We start from the raw sequence: 23029 nt of genomic DNA on the forward strand, positions 1-23029 counted from the left end.
TAAATTGCAATTAATGGTGAATAGAAAAATTAATATAATAATAGATAATAACAATCGTGATCGTGATAATAACAATCGATATCGTGATTGTTATTAGAAAACGACTAGAATTATAAAATTGGAGTACGAATTCAGTAATTATACAAACAAGCAATTAAAATAATGAAAAATACAGTAATTAATCTGAAACAATTTCGGTAACATTTTTTAAATACCAATTTAATTAGAATATAATCAGTCTTTCATAACGGTTAACAACTACTAACTGTTAGATATATTTCTTTCTTTTATTTATTTTATTTCTTTTTTTAAATTATATTTTACTAAGATCTAAACATTTCTCTAAATTTTTTTGAAATGCATCCAACAGTTGCAACATTATTATTTGCAAAAAATTGTATTCTAAAAACATTGAAATGCAAACAATTATTAAGCTTGATATAATAAAATCAAGCACGCGAATTTTTGAAATTCTATTTAGACTTATTTTAAGGAATTTGAAAGGGGTTTTATTCTTGCCGCGTTAATAGCCGCAGCCAATTTGTGCTCTTCTTGCAGAGCAGATTCATTCATTACATTCTGGTATGATCTTGAGATTCTTTCTTTCTCACGAATCGCGAGATTCTGCCATTCTTTCTCCAAATTATTCATCAATTTTTCCCTTTCTTGGCGAGCATCCTTAATTACGAATCTTTCATCTTCGTGTACCCATTTTTTCCATAAAGCTTTTGCTTCTTCGCTAAAAACAATAAAAAGAAAAGAATCAATAAAAAATTATATTATATTGAAAATATTTTTATAAAGATTATTAAAATTCAAGATTGCTTATAAGGATTGCTTATAAGGATACTTAACGTAAAGAAATTTCTAATTTTTTTTCTTTTTGTCACCTATACAATTCGCATTCTCAGAAATTCCTATTTGCGATCTATAGAGGAACGAATGTAGGGCGTGCAGGATGACGAACATCTTGGCGTGTATTTACGAAACACTCGATGCGAGTAAGATGTACCGAGAGAGACGTGAATGACTCATGACTTTCGGTTGCAACATCGACGGATCTCGACTAATTCGAGAACCAGGAGGTGCTGTTCGTCGTCCTAGACCCTTAACATCGCTCACGGTCGCATACCGGTATTGCAACGAATCCGACCAGTCATGAATATTAAATTAAACTTGACAAATCGATTCAATATATTCATATAGATATATTCGTGGCTATAAACGTGATATTTTTAACTTGCAATTTATAAGTTGTTTAAAACTCACCTATACATCATCGAATCCATACAAATCTTCTCTCTTTCAATAAGTTCCGCTTCTCTTTTATCGATATTAACCAATCCTATCTTTCTCGCTTCTTCGTCCAATTCGAGATTTTCCATATTGTACAATCTCTTTTCGCGAATTAATTCCAATTTATTTCTCATATCTCTTAGCCGTAAAGCCTCGTCCCAACATTGTTTGTTGCACGCGTGCATTTCTCTTCTGGCAAGATCCTCGATCTTGCATTTCAATTCCTTGTGAGTCAAGTATAAAAACATCTCTTTTGAGAGATTCTTATCGCTAGGATCCATTCGCAGCCAAGGCAAACTTTTCTCAATTTCGAACTGTCGAGTGTCGTTCTTTTTTGTGTCTTGATATTCTTTCTCGTTGTGTTCCGATCTACGTGTATCATACGCGTTATCGCTTAAACGATCCGATTGTTTTAAGGAATCATTTTCATCATTTTTTTGAGGAGGAATAAATTCTTGTTGAGCAAGATTCTTTGGATTACCATCGCTCGAGGAAGATCTTTCGGTTATTCTCCCATTTTGAGAACCGTTTGATTTCGTATCTTCTGTCCTGTTCTCTTTATCGTCCCCACGAAGAAGAATTTTCTCGTTCACCAACTTTTCAGTAGAGGCAGTAGAGCCGTAAGTAAAAGACGACGTACTTGCTGCTCTGTTTGGCGAATCCACAAAATCGTCGTTTCTCACATTGGTATTCTCCAAACTTCTGCGAGCATAACGAGCTGAATATCTCGATTTAGGCCTCTCACTTTCAAAGCTCTGCGACGATAGAAGACTTTTTTCTTCTTGCCGCGTGTCTATATTTTCTTGTTCCTGGGAAGTTTTACTACTACTTTCGCTCATTTTCGTATTTCTATTATAAGAATTTTGTCGAATAAGGTTTGTCGACTCTCTACAGGCACGAGAATATTGAAGATTGGTGTCTCTAAGCGTATTCCAACCTGGCGCATTAGTTTCTGTGGGACAGACAAAATACGATTGATATCTTCGACAAGTTCTAGGCAAATATAAGCTCTGTTCCGCCCTTTTTTCTCTCAATTTTCGTCTTAATACCTCTAAAGAAATCTCTTCCGGCCGACTTTTTATTTTTTTTCGTTCCTCCAACTCCCTTCTATACGTTTCATCTTCCTCTTTCAAAAGATTTCTTAATTTATTCCTCCTGGCCTCTAGCCTTTCCGCTTTCTTAGTCTTCTCGAGTTCGCTTTCGCGATCTAAAGTCCTGTAATTCCACGAATCATAGTGCTTGGCGATTCGACACTCGCGCTCGAAGTATTTGGCAATTTGCTGATAATAATCGTACTTGAGACACTGCCGATTGTGTTTCTGCGCCGCTAACTGGTACTGCCTCTCTCGATATCGTCCCACCCTTTAAATGACAAGCTTCGTTGATGATCTCTTGATTATATTTTGAATCTGATAGAAATGAGAAGAATTCAAATAAATTTTAAATAAATACATTGACTACGACAACGAAACTTTATTCATTATTATTTAATCGGAAAATCATATTTTTATTATTGATACAATATTCTCTAGAAACAATTTATGCATATATCACGTCGCTATTATATCACCGATCCATGATCAATCGTTAATAGATCGTAGAGATTCGACCAGTTTTTATTCGTCAACTTCTTTCTCGCGTGACGATTGATCCGACCTTCGTGCGCACCGATCCGATCGGCGCACAAGTGCATCGTAAACAGACGTGGGATACGTCGTAGGATCATCAGAGAAGAGGCGTTTCAATCAAGAGAGAGTCACCGAAAGCATCCTAGAAGAAGAGGACCGTCTTCTATTTCGAGCTTTCGTCTTTCTATGACGTCACGCCGACGAAAATATCACGCGGTTAGGGAGGTGCAGTCGTGTGGCCCTGATGTGTGGTCCAGGTCTCAATCTTTCCCAGACTCCCAAAAATTCTCAATCACTTCGCTCTTCGATAATACTCTCCTCTCCACGAGTTCTCCACGATCGATCGTTCGCGGATCGAAAAAGGGGATCCCGACTCGTCACAGCTCTCCTCCTTTGATCCAACGGAACCGCGTGGACAATCCGGAAGATTTCCCGTGTGCGTGAAACATCTCGAGAGAAGTGGGTCGTGGCTCTCTCCCACGTAAAACCGATCCCCACCTTTTTCATTTCTGCGTCCAGGAGTCCGTCAGTGGCGCATCGTACACGTCCTCGAGAGGATCCTCGTCGTTTCGCACGGCTCTCGTGGTCCTTTTTTTTTTTTTTTGTACGCAACACCTTGTGCCTCTTGTGTCCACGTTCACCCACGGCAGGTGGATATCGATACGAAAGTCGAAATTAACAAGAGAAGAGAGTTGTGTGAGAAGAGTAAAGAAGAATGCCTGGTGCCGGTGGTCAACCACCGCAAAGGACCACCTTCCGACCACCCTGGGTCAAGGATGGTCCCTCGCCTTTACCTATGCCTAGTGCACCCTGGGCCCTCAATTCGAGAAGAGATTCGAAACCAAAAGTTGAAGAACCGCCTCCATTTACCCAAGTTACTCTCAAAGTGAGTTTTTTATTTTTTTTCTCCTCCTATTTGATATCATGCTCGTGTTCAATACATTCTCAAAAGTGATGAAAATTTTTTAATCATATTTGGGGATATTTTGAAGGGATGATGCGATAACAATTGCTTGCTGAAACAACAAAATTTGAATTTATTTTGTATGTAATATGTTCTATATTTTCGCTACTTGTTTACTTTCGTTCCATATAAATTTACTTTCATTCCTATTCTCAATCTTTAGAGATACTAACTCATTGTCCGATCCGATGCGTACTTGTTCTACTAGAAACATCGAAGGATGCTTGTGCAGTCTTTTTCCATTCAGATATTAGGTTTCAAAGTCACCAGAGACTTCACTATTAATAACTCGCGTGGGTGTCATGTAACAAGTTCTTGCGTTATAAACATTTCGACAGTAGAAGATTGCAAATGCGTTGCGTTCGAATTATATTTAATCGAGCGATTATTATTATTAAAAATACGAAATTTCGATTCGAGAAGATGTTTTAACGTTTTAATTTACGAAAATTTTTATCATTCACCCTTTGATTCTACTTATATAAATCATCTACGTCACTTATTCGACTCATTCTTGTCATTGTTTTGTTTATTTGCGTTTTTTTTGTCGTCATACGACAATACGATACGAAAACGCATACTTTCGATATTTTGGCAACGAGCCACGCGAAAATGGTGAACGCGAATGGATTCCTCGATTCGACAAAAATGCGAAAACTTCGAAGTTCCGAAGACACGTGGGAACGTCATGAACATTCACGTCACGATATTGTTTACAACTGTCGCGCTCAGTTAGATCATCGATTGATTTGAATGCAATTTATGAGAGATCCGTGATTCCATTTTCGAATCAATAATTTAAAGTAGAATTTATAGTTGAAAGTTTTCCAACAAATACGAAATCCAGAAAATTTCCAAAAATATCACTTTATTCATTCCCCTGCAAATCATGCGTTAAACTTTTTTCGAATCTCGAATTAAGTTAATATGGGGAGCATGCTTTTGCCTCTCTCTGGTAATATTGTTTAATTTTTTTTTTAACAATGAACAAATAATGATTTGATTTTAACGAATTGGCCGTAAATTATGAAATTTGATCGTAAGAAGAAATATTGATTAAAACTATCGAATTATTTGTATATGTTGCAACAAAAGATTAGATTAATATCACTTTCTCGATACGGGAGAGATCAGACAGAAGGTTAGCCTCTCAGGTTCTCGCATATAAGCCTCTGGGTCACGATTATTTAAAGAACACGAGTTTCTATTTCAAATGTCTTGCCAGTTGCGTCTTCCGCCAGTTTCTTAACGAGTTTATACATACGCTTTCGCGCAAATGATAAGTTATGCTGGATTTGCAAATTCTAATTAAAAGAATCTGAATGTATCGATAACCATATTATAAATTTTCCACACCGTAACTTTTCTCCTAAAGCAATAAATTAACGAATAAATGATATTTTTTTTTTTTTTTTAGAGAAGAGAAAAAGGAACACAATATCGTAAAAATAACAAATCAAAGTTTATAATTTTAAAACGATCGCAAAGGAAATGCGATTTAGATTATTTAAAGATGATCGCATGAACATTGATACTTGCCAAGAGAATTCTCGAGACTTTCTTTCTTTAGGATCGAAGGATACTAAGTGGGGGTGTACAGTCTTTTTTTTCTGTTATTCACTTTTCAATTCGCACAACTATCTTTCACAATACTATTCAAAAAAATATTATTTCTTTAACACGCATTGTAATTAAGTTTTACGATTATAACAGCCTGATCTAAGATATGAAAATTGTAGATGTAAGTGTTCGTTGATCGTAAACAATGAAGTGATTATAGTTGAATATACATGAGCGAACAACTGGCAAGAAAATGATATTAATACGATGAACGTAGAAATATCACCTGAAATAGATCGAAATTATTTTTATAATTTTTAAATATAAAAAAAACAGAAAAAAAATATTACGAAAATATAAAACGATAAAAGATGGTTTCAAAAATAGAAAAAAATAATAAAAAAAATAACATTGATAAAATAGATGTATGAAAAATGCAAAGAAGTTAAAATAAGATTGTTTGTGATTCAATTTACAGAGTGTAGCGAAACCAGAAGCGAAATCCTCGACAGATGCACAGCCGCGTAAACAGAGCAAGATCACAATAATCCCGTCACAGCCTAAAAGCGAAAAGAATACGAACAGTCAACCGATACCGGCGAAGCTCCGCGAGAATGGACGACAAGAGCCAAATTCGAGGCCACAGCTCGAACGACAGGTTCGAATCGAGAGGTCTCGATCTCGAGGTGATACAATACCACTCTCCAAGAGTGAGAACACCACAGGTAACAATCTCTCCGCAAAACCTTCCCAAACAAATCCTAAAAAGATAAAAATGTTGAATGTAATACGTATAAATATTATAAAATTATTAAATTTCTCTTACTCGAATCTAATTGATACTTTTAATCTTATCAGAATAATAATTACTTGATAAATATTTCAAATTACTTACCTCTACTTATGGTAAATTATCCTCTAATAAAAACATAAAAGAAACACAAATATTCATGATACCACTTGACCACGATAAAAATAAAGTTTTCTTATAAATAGGAGCGCCGACATTATCGAAAAGCTCATCGAGAGCAGCGATTCCGCCACCACCACCTCCAAGACCTCCACCACCACCTCCGAGTAGAACAATCCTGAAGGATCTTCCGCCACTAAACAAGAGCCAAGAAGAAAAGCTCGAAATGCTGAAACAGAGACCACGAAAACGTCCAGATTGGGCGAGTATGATGAAAGAAGTTGAAAGCGGAAAGACCTTGAAGCATGTGAAGTGCAACGATAGGAGTGCGCCCTTGATCGAAAGGGTGAACAAGGTTACAGCTGATCCAGCAGGTGATCGTCGATCGAACTTCGATCCTACTCAGATTTCCCTTGGGCAATACTCTTAGGAGGAACCGATTTCATCGTATTGGTCGATTAGTCGCTATTAGAAAACCTTTTGTTTTGTTACGTCCCCTTCAACCTTTCTACCCTTGTGAATGTCGATCCAAAGGGGGGGGGGGAGGGCCAACGAGTGTAATTAATTAAATTGTTAATGAGCTTTGATTCGATCACCTTTTGTTTCTGAACTGTGATATGACCTGTTTGTAGTACACATAATCATTATTGTTCTGATCCCCCAGTTTCCTACGAGGGAACCTTCCTTGTTTGTAGTTAAATAATATTATTATCGTTGAATTAACTGTTGTTTTCGTGTTTAGTGGTATCGACATCCTCTTTTATTTTCCTATTCCTGTATTCCTGTAAATGAACTTTAGAATTTGTTACTTTGAATACTTGACTTCGAAGATTAAATGATCAAAACGAATCATGAAGATTTGTTTGAAAATTGTCTCCGACTTGTATTATATTGTAAATGATTTATAATGTGATGTATAATCAGTTATATTGATTGAATATTTCTAACTAGGGAAGGCACATTTTGTGTTCGAATCTGAAAAATCGAACATGCATAACCAATTGCTGAAACAAATTCAGGAAGGTGTAAAATTAAAGAAAGTGCAAACTAATGATCGATCGAAACCGATACTAGAAGGTCTGAGAAAATTCCGAAGACAATTGACAATAGAGGAACAAATGCAAAAGGCTGAAGAACCCACGGATGACTCTATTTCTGATGACATGGATGATATTGATGCAGTAAGAGATGATTTACAAAGTACTAAACAAATGCTTGCTATTGAACTTAGAAATAAGGAAGCTTTGGAAAGAGAAAACAAACGATTACAAGTATGTTGCTCGAAACATTGTTAAGATTAATAAAAATAACAATTATTATTGATTTTCTCAAATGATTTTTGCAGGCAAGAATTTTAAATCTCGAAGCTGAATTCGAGCATGAAAAATCCCAAAAAAGTGTGCAAGAACAAAGGAAGTATGACGAGAAAATTACAGAATCATTAAAAAAAGAAACTCAACAAGCTAGAAAGGATGCCGAGAAATTCGAGAGAGAATATATCAATGTGTCAGAAGAAAGAGATAAACTCAAAAATGAATTGGAAGAAATGAAAAGGATGTATGCTGCTTTAGAAAAACGAATGAAAGCTGGTATGAACAGATTAAAATATGCAGCTATTCAAAAATTATTTGCATATGTCATATATGCAAAAATATGAAAAATTTTAATCAATCTAACAATGCAAATAACAAAAACTTTAATGAAGGATTTCTGATTTAATGTGTTTTTAGTCCTTCATTAATAGTATTGAATTGCTTATGCTTATACTAATTTTGCTTCTTTATTAAATGCTTTGCGAATTAGAGCAAGAGCTTGAGCCTGAGCCAATAATTGAACTAGCAGATGATGGCGACGAAGCAGCTTGGTACAATGTTTCAGGAATGGCACTGGCTGGATGTCCAAGTGCAAAAGATGTAGCAAAAATTGCTTCTCAAAAAAATATAGATAAAAAAGAGCCAAGTGAAAGTGATGAAGAAGAAGAACAAGAACAAGAAGAAGAAGAAGAAGAAAGCTCAGAAGAAGATGATAAAGATCCAAAAGCATCAGAGAAACGGTTACAAAGAGAAATTAAACTTTTGACAACAAAGATAAGAAATTTCAAGTAAGTAATAATTTATAAAATATAATATTATATATAATGAAAATTAATAATACTTTGATTAATAGAGATAAAGCAATTAATGCTAGAAAGGAAAGACATGCATTAAAAGATCAAATTAAGCAGCAACAAAAGTTATTAAAAGAAGAAAAAAAGAAGTTTAAACAGCTTCAAAAAGAAGTGGACAAAATGGCAAAGTTAATGTCAGAAAGCGAAGATGATGAAAAAGATGATGAAGAAGAAGAAGAAGAAGAAACAGATTCTGAAGAATCAGAATCTGAAGAATCTGAAGACGAAGAAACTGAAACAGAAGATGAAGATCAATCTTTGGAAGGTCAAAGAAATATTTTACAGGTAAATATTCACATATCATATATAAAAAATTAGATAAATGAAGTTGTCTTTATTTTATATATGTTTTGACAGAAACAATCTAAAAGGCATGAAGGACGTTTAGCAGCATTAAGGAAGGGTAACTATCTACTTAAAGCTCAAGTTGATAGATTAAAAGATGATTTAGCAAAACAACGAGAAGAAAGTCTTACTCTTCAAGAAGATCTTGACTCCGTGTTAGCAGAATTAGGTTAAGTTCATGTAAAGAGATCTAAGAATTATTATGAATAATTGTATACATACACATATAAGTATTACATATGAAAATATAGAAAATTTTATGTCTGAAAAACCAGACGTAAACTATATACACGCACACTTACCTAAACGCTTTTTGTAGAAAATCTTACACTTAAACAGAATTTTTATTCAATCAACTGCAAGATACATAGTTATTGTTTTATAGTATCGACTAGTAAACACGCTAATTTGTTTCTTTTAGTATCTATGGTAAATATTTTACATGAGTAACGAACTAAAACGGAAACATCAAAACATATTTATCGATTAAAACAAAAGACAGAACATAAATTTTCTACACAAGCTTCATATATTTATCTAATATTTTTTGCAAAAGTGAAAAATTTTGTATAAGATTATCAATATTGCTTTTTTGCTAAATATATTGTTAAATATTTTTTAATAAAGACAATTATTACTTAATGATAAAATTTCTAATAGGTTATTATATAAACTAAAACTATTAACATAACACTCACATGCTTGCAATTGAAATTAATCGACGAACAGATTTTTCCAGAATGTACAAGCTTTATTTTTCAACGACGATATCTTATTTTATTATTATAGAATACACAATAACATAAGTAACTATGTTTATTACGTTTTTAAAAATACTACAACTACCCGTTAAAGTAGTTTGAAAAGAAACGCACATATGACGTATCATAAAGTCCCTAGTAATGCTTCTTACATTGGCGTCGCAAACATTTTATTTGCATATAGTATATTATATTATGAGTATATTTTTATCGTTGTTAACAAATAATAAAATCTTTGTTTTGTAATTACATGTTTATTGAATAATTTTCTTTTTTTTTGCTGTATCGATATTATTGATAATACAATGAAAAAAGGAACCGAAATATTTCGAAAATATTTCGAAAATAAATGAGCGAATATAATAGCGGTATTTTTAAAATTTAAAATTATATTTGAAAATCAGAATATCACTATCGTTTCCTGTGAATTACATATTCTATACAGTAGCGTCATAGTTTTTGAACATTAATTGTATCTTAAATGTTTTTAATACCTTGTATTAATTATAAAAATGTTTTCGCCATAAACAATTTAATAGCGAGTGTAACGAAACTGATTACACTGACAGTTGGAAAAATATGCTGAATTTTAATACGAGCAGATCATGTTCTCTAAGATACATTTTCACAGAGATAATACAAATAATGTGAGATATTTGAATTATACTAACGTTAGTTTCAAGGTGCAGATAATAAATTCTTATTGCTTGGTATTATTATCAAATTACGTACAATAACAAAATAAAACTGAAAAGTAATTGTATAAAAAAAAAAGTCATATGTACATTCGTTTACATAAAAACATTCGACGTTACGTTTAACATACTTTAGGTCGAAAATTAAAACATTTGTATGATATACATGTTTTCAGTATAACGTTAATTATCTATCTAATATTATGAAATAGTATAATCGAATATATTTCATTGCGCGTTTCTGATTTTATAATTAGGGTATGAGTTTACAAGGTCAATAGGCTGTTTTAGTTTTGCGACTTTCAAGTCAATTAATAATCTTTATGTTGGAAATTTATCCAAACACACATACAAATAAATATACTCTTTTTTGTATTGATATATCGGCAAATAATATCGTCGATATAATAATCTGCTGAGACTTTCGCGAAACACGTCAATACTCATTTCTTTTACCCGCATTTATATTTTTACATCCATATAGAATTACAAAATAAATACTGTACGTTTGCTTTTTTTTAGCAATGCAACAGTAAAAATTTCCATATCGATGTAAGTATTACATTTCAAATTAATGGAATACTGAATATTAAGCGAGTAATGATTTTTTTGGTTGCAAGGTTAGTGAAACCTAACATCTCGTTTTTATACAATTTTAATATTAGGGATGCTAACCATTGCTATACTTCGATATATCTTAGATTCACCTAGTGCAGCTTTGTTTTAGATATTCTTATTTTAGAATCTGCATTACTTATTTAATATCCTGTATTCGTTAAAATATTTCTGAAATATGCACAGAGCTATCCAGGCATAAAGGAAGACAGCGTCTACCATAACAAAAAGCAAAAAGTAAAACATTTCTTGGTCATTTCAAATCATATACAAGCAGTTTTTTTCTGCCCAGACCGCACAGTGACATTGGTAAAACTGAATGTTATCAAATAGAAATCCTATACTAGTCAGGTCCATTTTCTTATATTATGAAGAAGCGATACAGTGCTAATGGATCTTTATGATAATATAATTATTAATTGAAATCCGATATTATATGCATTGTCTATCATATTTTATATGGTAACCGAATTGCACTTGCCGAAAATCTTCGTAACAAATACAAAAACAAAATGAAACAAAAAAATATTTTTTCACGTAACTTTAACTTCTACTTTAAACTTTTTTTCTTCTACTAACTTAACATCAGTTACATGCAAATTATGGATACTTTTTGCAGCAAACTTAATTACAGATTGAGTTGAAACTTGAGTTGTATGTCTGAGATCTAAACGTTTAAGCACTTTACATCTTGCCAAATGATCTAATGTTGTTTCTGTAAGTAATCTACAGTTTGCCAAATTCAATGATGCCAAGTTTGTTACTGCCTGTGCTGGTGGAGTTGCTAATTGAGCTACACCAGCATCAGTAACTCTACCGCAAGAAGAAAGATCTAATGTCTCAAGATAGGGTAAGTGTTGAACTATATATCTCAAAGCTATATCAGTTATATCACATCCAGCCAAAGACAAATTTTTAAGATGTTTTAGTCTTGAAGTTTTATCAATTAGACCAGGCCTCGAATCTGTAGGTGGACTGAGAACTTCTCTTAAACTTGAATCATTTAGTCCAGATACATGACTTAAATCTAAGGTAACAAGTGGTGGACAAGTGCAAGTTCTTAAAGCACAGACTCCAGTCCACGTACAACCTTGTAGAGATAATGTTCTGAGTTGTGGTAATCTACTTAATAGCCAAGCTAATTGTCTTTTAGTAACATTTGTCCAGTCAAGAGACAGATTTTCCGGTTGGCGGCGTATTATACCAGTTAAATGTAAAGCTGTTAGATGAGAATGAGACATATCCAATTTTCTCCACAAACTAGGATCTATACTATATCTGGCCCATGTACGGCAAACCAAGGCACAATTCGCCAGGTCCTTTGCATTTAAAAATCTAAAAATAGCAAGTAATGCTGTCTTGTCATATGCTAAAGATTGTCCATTAAAATCGGGCCCTGGTCTTTGAACAGGCGGAAGTGAAACAGGCCTAACCACCACGTGGGGCCTCTTCAATGACTTACTACTTGAACCAGTTAATTGTACAGCTAATTGTGTACGCAAAGCTGTTCGCTGTTCACCCTCAGCCGGTTCTCTGTCATTCCATGCCTGGAATTTTTTGTATATAAACCATGAATGATTCGTATTCTTAGACCGTTTCAGATTCCATTTGGGGACTTACATCGCTGGGATCGGGTCTTGAACGTTTACTTGGTGTAGTTGCCCTTTCAGAATCTGTTGTAGGTGCTGACGAAGCTGCACTAGATACTGAAAGTTTTCGAGCACGAGCCTTAGGTTGACGTGGCCTACAATCTAGATTCCGACCGCTTTCACAACATTGGGGACACTCCCAACTATTCGGTAAATCATCGCTAACGGTTATAGTTTGGGGGTCCAATCCTATACATTCAGGATGTACAATGTCGAAACAAATTGAGCACTCAACTAAACTCGATGGAGCTGTAGGTGTTGGTTTTCCTATATCAAAAATAGAAAAATGACATATTTCTAGTTATTCACTAATAATGAATAAATCCATTGAAATAAACTAATACCCATTAATGGTGCAGGTGGTTGGCCCCAGCCATCTAATCGACAGACTTTACAAGCTGCAGTAACTGGAAGCATAGGCCTCAAGCACTGTCTCATTAAACATGTTTGTTTGGCACGACCACTTCCACCAAATTTTACCATATCTTGACAATATATGCATTCTCCACAATCAGTTCTTGTACATGCTTCACATTTCTTACACCTAGTACGCCTCCGTCGCGGGAAAGCTCTTTCAGACTTTTCTTGGGAGTGATGTCTTTGTATTTTTGTAAAACTCTTCTTAGTTATCCTCATTCGTTCCTGTTATATAACAATAAAATAAAATATGTATAAATATTAAACAAAAAATAGATAATTAATATGATAAAATTTAATATTTTATATACCCTTTCAGCAATTGTTAAAGCAGGTGGAGGAGGTAAAACAGGATTCCCAGTCACAGCTGCTTCTGGATTATCATGTCTATGTTGTTCTACTAGACATCGAACATCATGAATTAAGGCAACAGGATCACGAATTAGCTCAGGCACATTCTTCTTAGTAGAAGGTAATGAATGTAAATACATAACTATTGCTTTTAAACCATGCAACTCAAATGGTGTTAGATGTATATGTTGATGATGCTGTGGCACTGAATGTTGACGTTGTGATTCAGAAATATCCAAGTGACTTCTGCCTAGAAGAACATGAACATACCTCTCCAAAACATACCTGTAATAAAGAAATCTCTATATATATGATATAAAAAAAATTTCTTTAGAATTATTAAAAAGTTTATCATACCATAACATTTCTGTGAAAAATGGATATCTGAATTTTTGTGGAACTTTTGTATGTTCTTCTACTTGTGCAACTTTCAATTGTTTTTCAATACCAAAACTGTGTAAAAAATTTCCACCAAATACTAAAGAATCTTGAGGAGTGTACACAGCATGAATCCAACCAGTTGGAATAAATAAAGTCATACCAGCTGTTAAACTTATTCTACCACATCTGTCTACCATATCTCCAAAGAATACATCAGATTGTTTACCACTCAATACCCATTCTTGATAGAGGCTCAAATTCTTTTCAGTAGGAGGGATAAGCCAAAATATTTTGCCACCTCTTAAAATATGATACCAAACACTAGTTCCACCAAAATCAACATGAAAGTCTGTATAACAACCTTTTACAGACATGAGACAATATTTTTGCACTTTTGGATACATCATATCTTCCAATAGATTTGTAGATTCTACTTGTGCTTCTTTCAAATGTCTTGGCCATACAACATCTACCCAATCAACTTGTCGTACTAATTCAGGTGATTGTACATAATTTTCTAATTTGGTATGGCTAAATTCCAATGAAATTACATTTAACAATCGTTCTTTATTAGAATCTTCATAATATTTTTGCCATTCTTTCATTGTCATATCTTCATTTTTTTGTGTATTGACATCCATTACATCCAATATTCTTTTTGAACCTAATAAATCATAGATAATGAATATTTTTCAATATCCCATATATTGAAGAAAACAAATATGTTGTTATAATAATTATAATACACAATTACAAATTAAACATACCAACACAAGTCCTGACATCATTGACAGAAAAATTTGAACTGGGAACTCGTAATCCCAATCCAGATTTATCTCTGAAGAGTAATGGTATGCTAAGACCATGTTTTTGCAAATATGCTAAATTTAGTTCAGAACCAGCCATTTCACGAAATAATCCAGTGAAATTGCTAAGATTATACCTATCACACTCGATTTTTTCATCGAGTTGAAAAGTCCTACGACCCTCGATTTCTTCATCGCCTATAGTCCAATCATCTGTATATAATTTTCGAGTTCTCTCCCGCTATAATAAAATTTACGATAAATATGAAATTTTTGGCAAAATTATATATAAATTTCATATTAAACTATTGAATTTAAAAATTAAATTAAAAAGTTATGTTTGGTTTGTTTACCAATTGACGCCTTTTTGGCAGAGAAGTAGAGTCATCGGCCATTGTCGACATGCTGTCAGAAACGTATCACCGAAAACTCATCGAATATTCAATGTATATTGTCTTTTAAAGGTTAAATTAGTTTTTTCAGTATTATATAAACAAAATCTCGTTTATTATTTACATGTCACTCACAATAGCCTGATATTAACATCGAACTTTTCTCTGATTTTACTTTCCCAGTAAAATGAGGTCGCCATTTTGTTGCCGGCCAATGCTACCAATAAAAGGCCATGAGAAACTTAAAATTATTTTATATAATAATGTGTTACATATAAATTAAAAAAATTTATAATTACAATTTTTTTATGATATATTATGTATTGATATACTTTGTAAGTTTATAATTAAATTATTATAACTTTATAATTTTTAAATATTTGTCAAACAAGTTATTAACAATTATCTAGAGATTTTACGTCATTTCAAAGAATTATTGATGTGTCCTATATTATAAGTTCTAGTAGTATTATATATAGTGTATAGGTATTTTTTGACAATTTAGAATTAAATATCGAATGTTGACATATTTATATGTAACACAGTATTTTAAATCTTTTATTTTCTTATGTAGTCTCAAAATATTAATCATTATTGTTTAAAAAATTTTTTCTTATATTTATGAAATTTTAAATATTTATTAAAGTGAGGAAAGTTTTAAAAAGTAAGGATTTCAACAATCAAGTTAACCATGACGAGTCTTCGTGATAGGCAAATAAATGCTTTAAAGTTAATGTTAAATTTGAATCAATCAGAACAAAAATTGGAAGAAGCAATACCAGTGTGGAAAGTATTAATTTATGATAGACTTGGACAAGATATTATTTCACCATTAATATCTGTAAAAGAACTCAGAGAACTTGGTATTACACTTCATATGCAATTACATTCTGATAGAGATTCTATTCCTGAGGTACCAGCTATTTATTTTTGTGCACCAACAGATGAAAATCTTGTTAGAATTGGTCAAGATTTACAAAATGGATTATATGATATTTATCATTTAAACTTTATATCACCAATAACTAGGCAAAAAATGGAAGATTTAGCAGCTGCAGCATTACTCGGAGGTGTTGTGTCAAATATTCATAAAGTATTTGATCAATATTTAAATTTTATATCATTAGAAGATGATCTATTTATTCTTAGACATCAGAATAGTGATGTTATATCATATCATGCAATTAATCGGGGTGAAGTAAAAGATACTGAAATGGAATCAGTAATGGAAATTATAGTTGATTGTCTTTTTTCTGTATTTGTTACTTTGGGTACTGTTCCAGTTATAAGATGTCCAAGAGGAAATGCTGCAGAAATGGTTGCCAAAATGATTGATAAAAAACTAAGAGAAAATGTTTGGGATACAAGAAATAATTTATTTGAAAGTGAAACAACTGGGCATTATAGTTTTCAAAGACCACTTTTAATTATATTGGATCGTAACATAGATATGGCCACACCATTACATCATACTTGGACTTATCAAGCATTAGCACATGATGTGTTAGAAATGGCACTAAACAGACTTGTTGTTGAAGAAAATGTAGGAAGATCTCCTGCAGGAGGAACACGATCAAAGACTAGAGCTTATGAATTAGATAATAAAGATAGATTTTGGTGTCAACATAAAGGTAGTCCATTTCCTAGAGTAGCCGAAGCTATTCAAGAAGAATTAGAACAGTATCGTACTTTTGAAGATGATGTTAAAAAACTCAAATCATCTATGGGTATTGACAATGATAGTGAAGTAGCATTATCTATGGTTTCTAATAATACAGCACGTTTAACAAATGCTGTTAATAATTTACCACAATTATTAGAAATGAAACGATTGATAGATATGCATACATCAATTGCAACAGGTATTTTAAATTTTATAAAATCCAGAAGACTTGATACATTTTTTGAATTAGAAGAAAAGATAATGAGCAAGCAAACATTAGATAGGAGTGTAATAGAAACAATAAGTGATCCAGATTGTGGTACTCCAGAAGATAAATTACGTCTTGCTATTATATATTATATTTGTACAAATATGTCAGATAATGATTATAGTAAACTTGAGTCAGCATTATCTACTGCTGGATGTGATTTAAATCCATTGATATATATAAAAAGATTAAGAAGTTATACTAGAATAGCAGAAATTCAGAACAACTATGAAGGTGGTGGAACAAAAACAGTTAGCATGTTTTCAAAACTAATGAATCAAGGATCATCTTTTGTAATGGAAGGAGTAAAAAATTTAGTTGTCAAAAAACATAATTTACCAGTTACAAAAATAGTTGATGAATTAATGGAATCAAAGCAATCATCTCAAACAGATGATTACTGCTATTTAGATCCTAAACAATTAAAACATACAGAACAAATGCCAAAGAACAGGCCAATATTCCAAGATGTAATTGTTTTTATTGTTGGTGGTGGAAATTACATAGAATACCAAAATTTAGTGGACTATGTAAAACAGAAAAGTGGAACTGGAATTAATAAACGAATCACATATGGTTCAACAACATTTATAAATGCGAAACAATTACTTAAACAACTTTCTCTTTTGGGGCAAGAAGTACATTCGTAAAATTTATAAATTATTCGATGAATATTGGAAAAAATATTAATCTTCTACTTTCTTATAGTATATAGTAATTTTTTACATTACTGTTATTGGCTCCTTGTAAAAATGTAAAATAAATAAAATACGGTTAATTAATTTTAGATATAATTTTTCTAATTATATATAACCTATCATTAAATTTATTATATGATTGAAATTCGAATATTAAATTAAAATATATATTACAAAAATCTAGGGATTTTTTTATATTAAAGAGACAAACTTGTATTTCAAATTGTTTGATCAATGCATTATACATGCATCTACTATCGTTTCGTCTTTTTAAAGATTAAAAATTCATTAAATATTAAAATACTTATTTTTATTAAAATCCATTTTGAAGAATCAAAATGACTACCATACAAGAAGAAATAAAAGATTTTGTTCGACGTGCTGTTATTGCAACAGATCCGCAAGAAGCTGTTAAGGAATATTTCTTGTCGAAGCAAGAAGACCGTGATATTAAGTAACGAAAAAATTATTTCATATAATTGTTTTTTGATACATTACAAGTATATTCTGTCTATTCTTTTATTTTCAGTTCGATAACAATTAGGAAACTGATGTAAAATTCTATGAAAAAGGTTGTGAAAGTATTTTTCTTTTATGATTTTATTTTATATAATTTAAAAAAAAAAAAAAGCTAATATCTCCAAAGATATGTGAATTGTGTGTTTTATGTATTAGAAAGTATCCTGAATGGGATAAGCCAAGAGTTTACCCAGCATTCGAAGTAGTAAGAGCGCGTTGTGAATTAGAAAAAACCGAAGCTAGATTACATGCGAAATGGTTGGAACAACAAAAAAAACGAAAGCTTATGGACGAGCAATGGCAGCAGATGAGAAATCAGGAATTGATCTTCCGGGAATCATTTATAAAATTCAATAGATTCGTGAAGGAAAATCAAGAGAAACGTGATCGTGCTGATATTAAAATTAAAGAAGAACGTGAACGTCAAACGATTAGACAAGAAGAAGTAATATATCATAAAAAAATTTATAAAAAATTATTATTTATAATATATAATATATAATATATAAATATAATTCTATTTATTTAGCAGAGAACATATTTTTCAGATAAAACAGATAAATGAAAATTTAAAACACATGTATGATGTTCGAGACAGAATGAAGAAACATGTACAAGAATATCAAAAATATTCACATTATTTAGACAGAGTTATTATCGAAACAGGAGAATTTCAATCAATTTCTGAGATTTTTAATCGATACGAAACATTAATAGAAGCACGATCAATTTTAACCGAACATCAAAATAAGAATCTTCAATTATTAGAAGAAAGAGGAACAGAAATGGTATTCTTTTAATATATATATATTATTATATATATATATTATTAATCTTTCACTTATAATAATACAACGAAAAAAATGAATATCATTTTTTTTATAGCATCATATGACAGAATCAAAAGCACAACAAATTCTAGGATTGAATAACACGTTGGCACAATTACAAGCAAGACGCGATAAAGCAGAAGTACAAGCTCGTAAATGGGAATCAATTGTTGCTGAAATAAAAGTAACTGCGATGGAAAAAAATTTGGAGCATACACAAGTGAAAACATGTTGCTGGAATCTATATCAACAAATCTGCAAGAAAAAGGATATTCCCGTAACTGTGAGCAAAGACGATATCGAACAACAATTAGATCAAATTAAACGAACAATTATTGAATTAAAATCGATCATGAAAATTGCAAAAAAACGTGTAACAAAATAAGAAACACAGTTTATTTGAAATTATTTGTTCAACTATGTGTAAATAATATTCTAAAGAAATAAAATATATTGATAAATATCTTATTACTTATTTTATAGTATTTTTACCAGTTTTATGAATTGCATGACTATGTTGAAGATTCAGCCGATTATCTTGTATGTAGTTCATAAATATTAATGATTGTGTATTACAGACTCTGTGTTACTATTTTATTGATATCGTTTTTGTATGATTTTTCTAGCTGCCGGTAAATGACAACCAGATATATTATGCAAAAGTTCTGAGTAATCTTCATCGAGTCTTTGCTTTAACTTTATAGCAGCTGCTTCGCGCGTCAATGGCTGTTCCAAACCTTCGGATACAATTTGTAATTCTTCTTTTTCGACGCATCTATACGATTTGATGATTTTTTTTAACAGGTATTCATTGTATTGAAAAAAAAAATATTAAAAAGAAACTTAAAAATATTTTTAGGAAAAAGAAGGATAATAAGAAAAGGAAATAGAGAAAAATAGATGGAATGAAAGGACTTACAAGGCACAAGGTTGAGTGGGAGCAATATATTCAATAGGAGGCACTTTCAATCTAGGTCTTCTTTCTTCGTCAATTCGCAATTGTTGCGTTTTCGTAGCTCTATCCAGCCAATATACTTTGTGGAACATTTGTGTAATTTGTTTTTCAATAATTCCTAAATATAGCATTACATTACTCATCGTTATCTGTTCATTATCGCCCAATAATCGTAAAATTGGAGAATTATCACAACGAATTGCTTTAAACAGAGAATCTATTCCTTTTAATAGTTTTTCTAGTACATCATCACACTGAAATATATAAAAATAAAAAAATTAGTTATTTAAATAAAAATAGCTCATTCATAATTCATTTCATAATTTGATACTGTAAATTTTAAGTATTCGAAAATTAATAAAATATAACCTGTGCCAGATTTTCTTCAGCCGCATCAGCAAGTGCGGTTTGCTGTTCAAGTTCTGTTTTGAGCTGCTCTAATGTCTGAGTTTGTTCGTAACTAATACGATCATTTAAAGTTTGTGCCTCTTGTATAGCTATTGTTAATTGATCAATTCTCGAATTAAGACTCTCCAATTCATCGTTTAATTCATTTACGTAACTGAACAAGGCAAAATTTTCTTCCTCTTGTTTGATAAATTTTGCTATAAGTTTATCATTATTTTGTTCACCTATAATTTATTATGAAGTTTTAGATTTCAGATTAAATTACTATTTTACATATTTTTATTTATCTTAAAAAAATTTAAAGGATCAAATTAAAAAAAAAAACAAAGAAACGAATCATAAAATTAAAAAGAAAAATAAAACATAATAATTATAATATTAATTATCTTATATAAATGAGAAATGTATCGGTACATGTAGTATGTACAAAAGATAAAGAAACTATAAGTACCAATAAATTCTTTAATCGTATGTAAAATATTCTTATAAGTTTCAATCTTGGATTGTTTATATTCCATTGAAGCTTTTCTTTCAGCTGCACGTTTTTCATTTAAATCACTCATTTCACGATGTTGTCCTTTTACACCAAGAAATTCTTGTAATTTCATTTCATTATCCATTGTTCTTTGTAATTCACACATTTCTGAGATATGATTTCTTAAGTCTCTTAATCCCCTTAAAAAAAATAAACATTCATTTGTATTCACAAAATTACATATTGTTAATCACTAACAAAAATGTAAATCGATTAATGATCTAACAAATAAAATATTAAATAATCATTGAAAGCAAGATTGTCGAATATACTATTGATTTCTAATCATATCCTCGATTTCGATTGATTTTAATGTAATATCTTATTTTGCATAAAATATGATTAATTTTCAAATTATTAATGTAATTCTCAGAATTATAGGAATAACGATTCAATCTTTCTAATTTTTCCAATTATTTGTTGATTAGCACAAAAATGTCATAAAACTTTTGATAATAGTATTAGTTTTAAATTTATTATTTTATAATAATTGGAAGTATAAATTATAGATTTATTATCTAAATTAATTTAAAAATTTCAAATTTACCTTTCACGAAGAGCTTGAATTTTATTTAATTCTTCATCCCTTTGATTGAATGCGATAGTAGCTTGTTCTACTAAATCATTTATAATTTGCTTTCCAGTATTTAATTGGTGAATTAATTTATTCCAAAGTGTTGTAAACTGCAATCTTTCTTTGAGTCTATCTTCAATTTCATCTCGAAGTTTTGTATTAAGAGCAACAGCAATGTTAAATCTTTTTGTTGCTACTTCAAGCCGATTTTCCAACATATAAACTATATTTTCATCTCGTATGTACATTTCTTTTAATTGAACGTCTGTTTTAATTTTTCTCCTTATGAATTCTATTTCTTTTGATAACTGAAAACAATATTAGTATTAATAATAATTTTTATCTTGAAATATTAATGCTTGAAATTAATATAAATTAATAAACCTTGCGAATTTCAACATCGATTTCTCCTATTTCCTGTTTTTCATTCTTTATCATTTCATCATATTGTGTTTGCGATATTAAAACACACTTTAGCTTTTCTTCCATTTTTTCTTCTTTACGAGTGAACGTTTTTGCGCTGGCAGTTTTAATACGAAGAACAAGTTCTGCCTTTTCATATTCCAAACGATTAATCATATTTATTTGTTTACGAAGTTGTAATTTTGCATCTTCTGCACAAACACTTCGATCATTTTCCATTATCCTAAATTGTCTTTTTAATCTTGAAAGTTCATTTTGAGCTATCGTCTCAAGCTCAGTCTCGTCTAACATGTGTTGCATTTTACGAGCCATTTTTAAGCTTTACTTTTTTTAATTATAACCTTTTAAAATATATAAATATAATTTTGTTATAATTTTTAAATTATAATTTATAATTTTGTTCAAATATCATTCTTATTTAAATTTTAAATTTTATTTTTTTTCAAAATGCAATAAAGACATGTTATATTTAATCCTCTATATTTTCAAATTTTATTTATTGAACAATTAATTTATAAATTCTTACAAATTAGATATATATACACTACTTGTTGTATAAGATTGTTTTTATCGATTGAGGTCTAAGTATAAAGGTTAATGTGACTCACTATTTGTTAAACATTTATGAAAAGTTACGATCAATGGATTAGAGATTTTTCCGGAAGATGCCAACGTCTTCGTTCATATCTTCCTCACTGTTCACATAAATAATCTTAAGGATCGATGGAGGAGTGGAAAACACTTTCCCAATGTAACTATTGATGACGTTCAACGAGTACATTTGAGAAAGACATCTGCCACCCTGTATAATTCTACCATCTGTGCGTTCTTGTTGATTCTTTCGGTTGCCAAGCACTCTCTCAATGTATAATAACAAGGATTTTGGTTTTTTACATGTTTAATGAAATGTTTTAAATGATTTTTTTATATAATATAACTTGTATAAAAATGATTGCAAAAAATTGTTAAATGTCCAAGAGAGAAAAATATGATTTATGGAAAAATTAATGTTAACTGTTAATGTAATTATTTACTTTTCCTCATAAAATTAATTATTTGGAAAATCATTGATATTAGTCAATATGTATGTCGTTTGATGATAAGTGATTTTATTATATTGTATATACATTTAAATTGATAAATATTTACTTAGAATATTTAATATCGCACATCTTCTAATATTACTTATTTTTTATTATATGTACACTTCTTCTTTAAT

The 23029-nt window shown here is 31.0% G+C and overlaps 6 protein-coding genes across 7 annotated transcripts; 3 read left to right on the forward strand and 3 right to left on the reverse strand.

Moving 5' to 3' along the window:
* Positions 1-69: 69 nt before the first annotated feature.
* On the reverse strand, positions 70-9860 carry LOC122719582 (trichoplein keratin filament-binding protein-like). Its single transcript, XM_043945525.1, has 3 exons — positions 9569-9860; positions 1270-2658; positions 70-739 (listed from the first exon to the last, which is right to left on the reverse strand). Coding segments are annotated over exons 1-3 (1647 nt in total). The 5' UTR covers positions 9571-9860; the 3' UTR covers positions 70-483.
* LOC122719547 (glutamic acid-rich protein-like) lies at positions 2867-9141 on the forward strand. Of its 2 annotated transcripts, none has more exons than XM_043945477.1 (8): positions 2867-3810; positions 5927-6173; positions 6445-6732; positions 7310-7629; positions 7704-7947; positions 8162-8459; positions 8525-8810; positions 8883-9141. In XM_043945477.1, exons 1-8 carry the CDS (start codon positions 3640-3642, stop codon positions 9042-9044), a joined length of 2016 nt encoding a protein of 671 aa, XP_043801412.1. In that variant the 5' UTR covers positions 2867-3639; the 3' UTR covers positions 9045-9141. The 2 variants fall into 2 exon arrangements, with proteins under 2 accessions (XP_043801412.1, XP_043801417.1); XM_043945482.1 differs by having other exon boundaries at positions 2878-3810; positions 8237-8459.
* Positions 9861-9939: 79 nt separating the features above from the next.
* Positions 9940-15199, reverse strand: LOC122719543 (jmjC domain-containing histone demethylation protein 1-like). The gene is made up of 7 exons (XM_043945465.1): positions 14899-15199; positions 14507-14786; positions 13716-14403; positions 13319-13643; positions 12935-13232; positions 12562-12857; positions 9940-12488 (listed from the first exon to the last, which is right to left on the reverse strand). Exons 1-7 carry the CDS (start codon positions 14947-14949, stop codon positions 11475-11477), a joined length of 2952 nt encoding a protein of 983 aa, XP_043801400.1. The 5' UTR covers positions 14950-15199; the 3' UTR covers positions 9940-11474.
* Positions 15200-15477: 278 nt separating this feature from the next.
* Positions 15478-17632, forward strand: LOC122719561 (protein sly1 homolog). Its single transcript, XM_043945494.1, has one exon. It carries the CDS (start codon positions 15629-15631, stop codon positions 17516-17518), a length of 1890 nt encoding a protein of 629 aa, XP_043801429.1. The 5' UTR covers positions 15478-15628; the 3' UTR covers positions 17519-17632.
* Positions 17633-17745: 113 nt separating this feature from the next.
* LOC122719597 (coiled-coil domain-containing protein 42 like-2-like) lies at positions 17746-19932 on the forward strand. Its single transcript, XM_043945550.1, has 5 exons — positions 17746-18020; positions 18242-18530; positions 18634-18873; positions 18971-19455; positions 19542-19932. The coding sequence occupies exons 1-4, from the start codon at positions 17905-17907 to the stop codon at positions 19298-19300; spliced, it is 975 nt and encodes a 324-aa protein (XP_043801485.1). The 5' UTR covers positions 17746-17904; the 3' UTR covers positions 19301-19455; positions 19542-19932.
* LOC122719587 (coiled-coil domain-containing protein 63-like) lies at positions 19440-22639 on the reverse strand. Its single transcript, XM_043945539.1, has 7 exons — positions 22419-22639; positions 21772-22151; positions 21361-21695; positions 20730-20953; positions 20240-20502; positions 19835-20124; positions 19440-19690 (listed from the first exon to the last, which is right to left on the reverse strand). The coding sequence occupies exons 2-7, from the start codon at positions 22120-22122 to the stop codon at positions 19510-19512; spliced, it is 1644 nt and encodes a 547-aa protein (XP_043801474.1). The 5' UTR covers positions 22123-22151; positions 22419-22639; the 3' UTR covers positions 19440-19509.
* Positions 22640-23029: the final 390 nt, after the last annotated feature.

This window comes from Apis laboriosa, unplaced genomic scaffold, assembly GCF_014066325.1.
Source record: "Apis laboriosa isolate Shangri-la unplaced genomic scaffold, ASM1406632v1 scaffold11_cov152, whole genome shotgun sequence".
NCBI classification, from domain to species: domain Eukaryota; kingdom Metazoa; phylum Arthropoda; class Insecta; order Hymenoptera; family Apidae; genus Apis; species Apis laboriosa.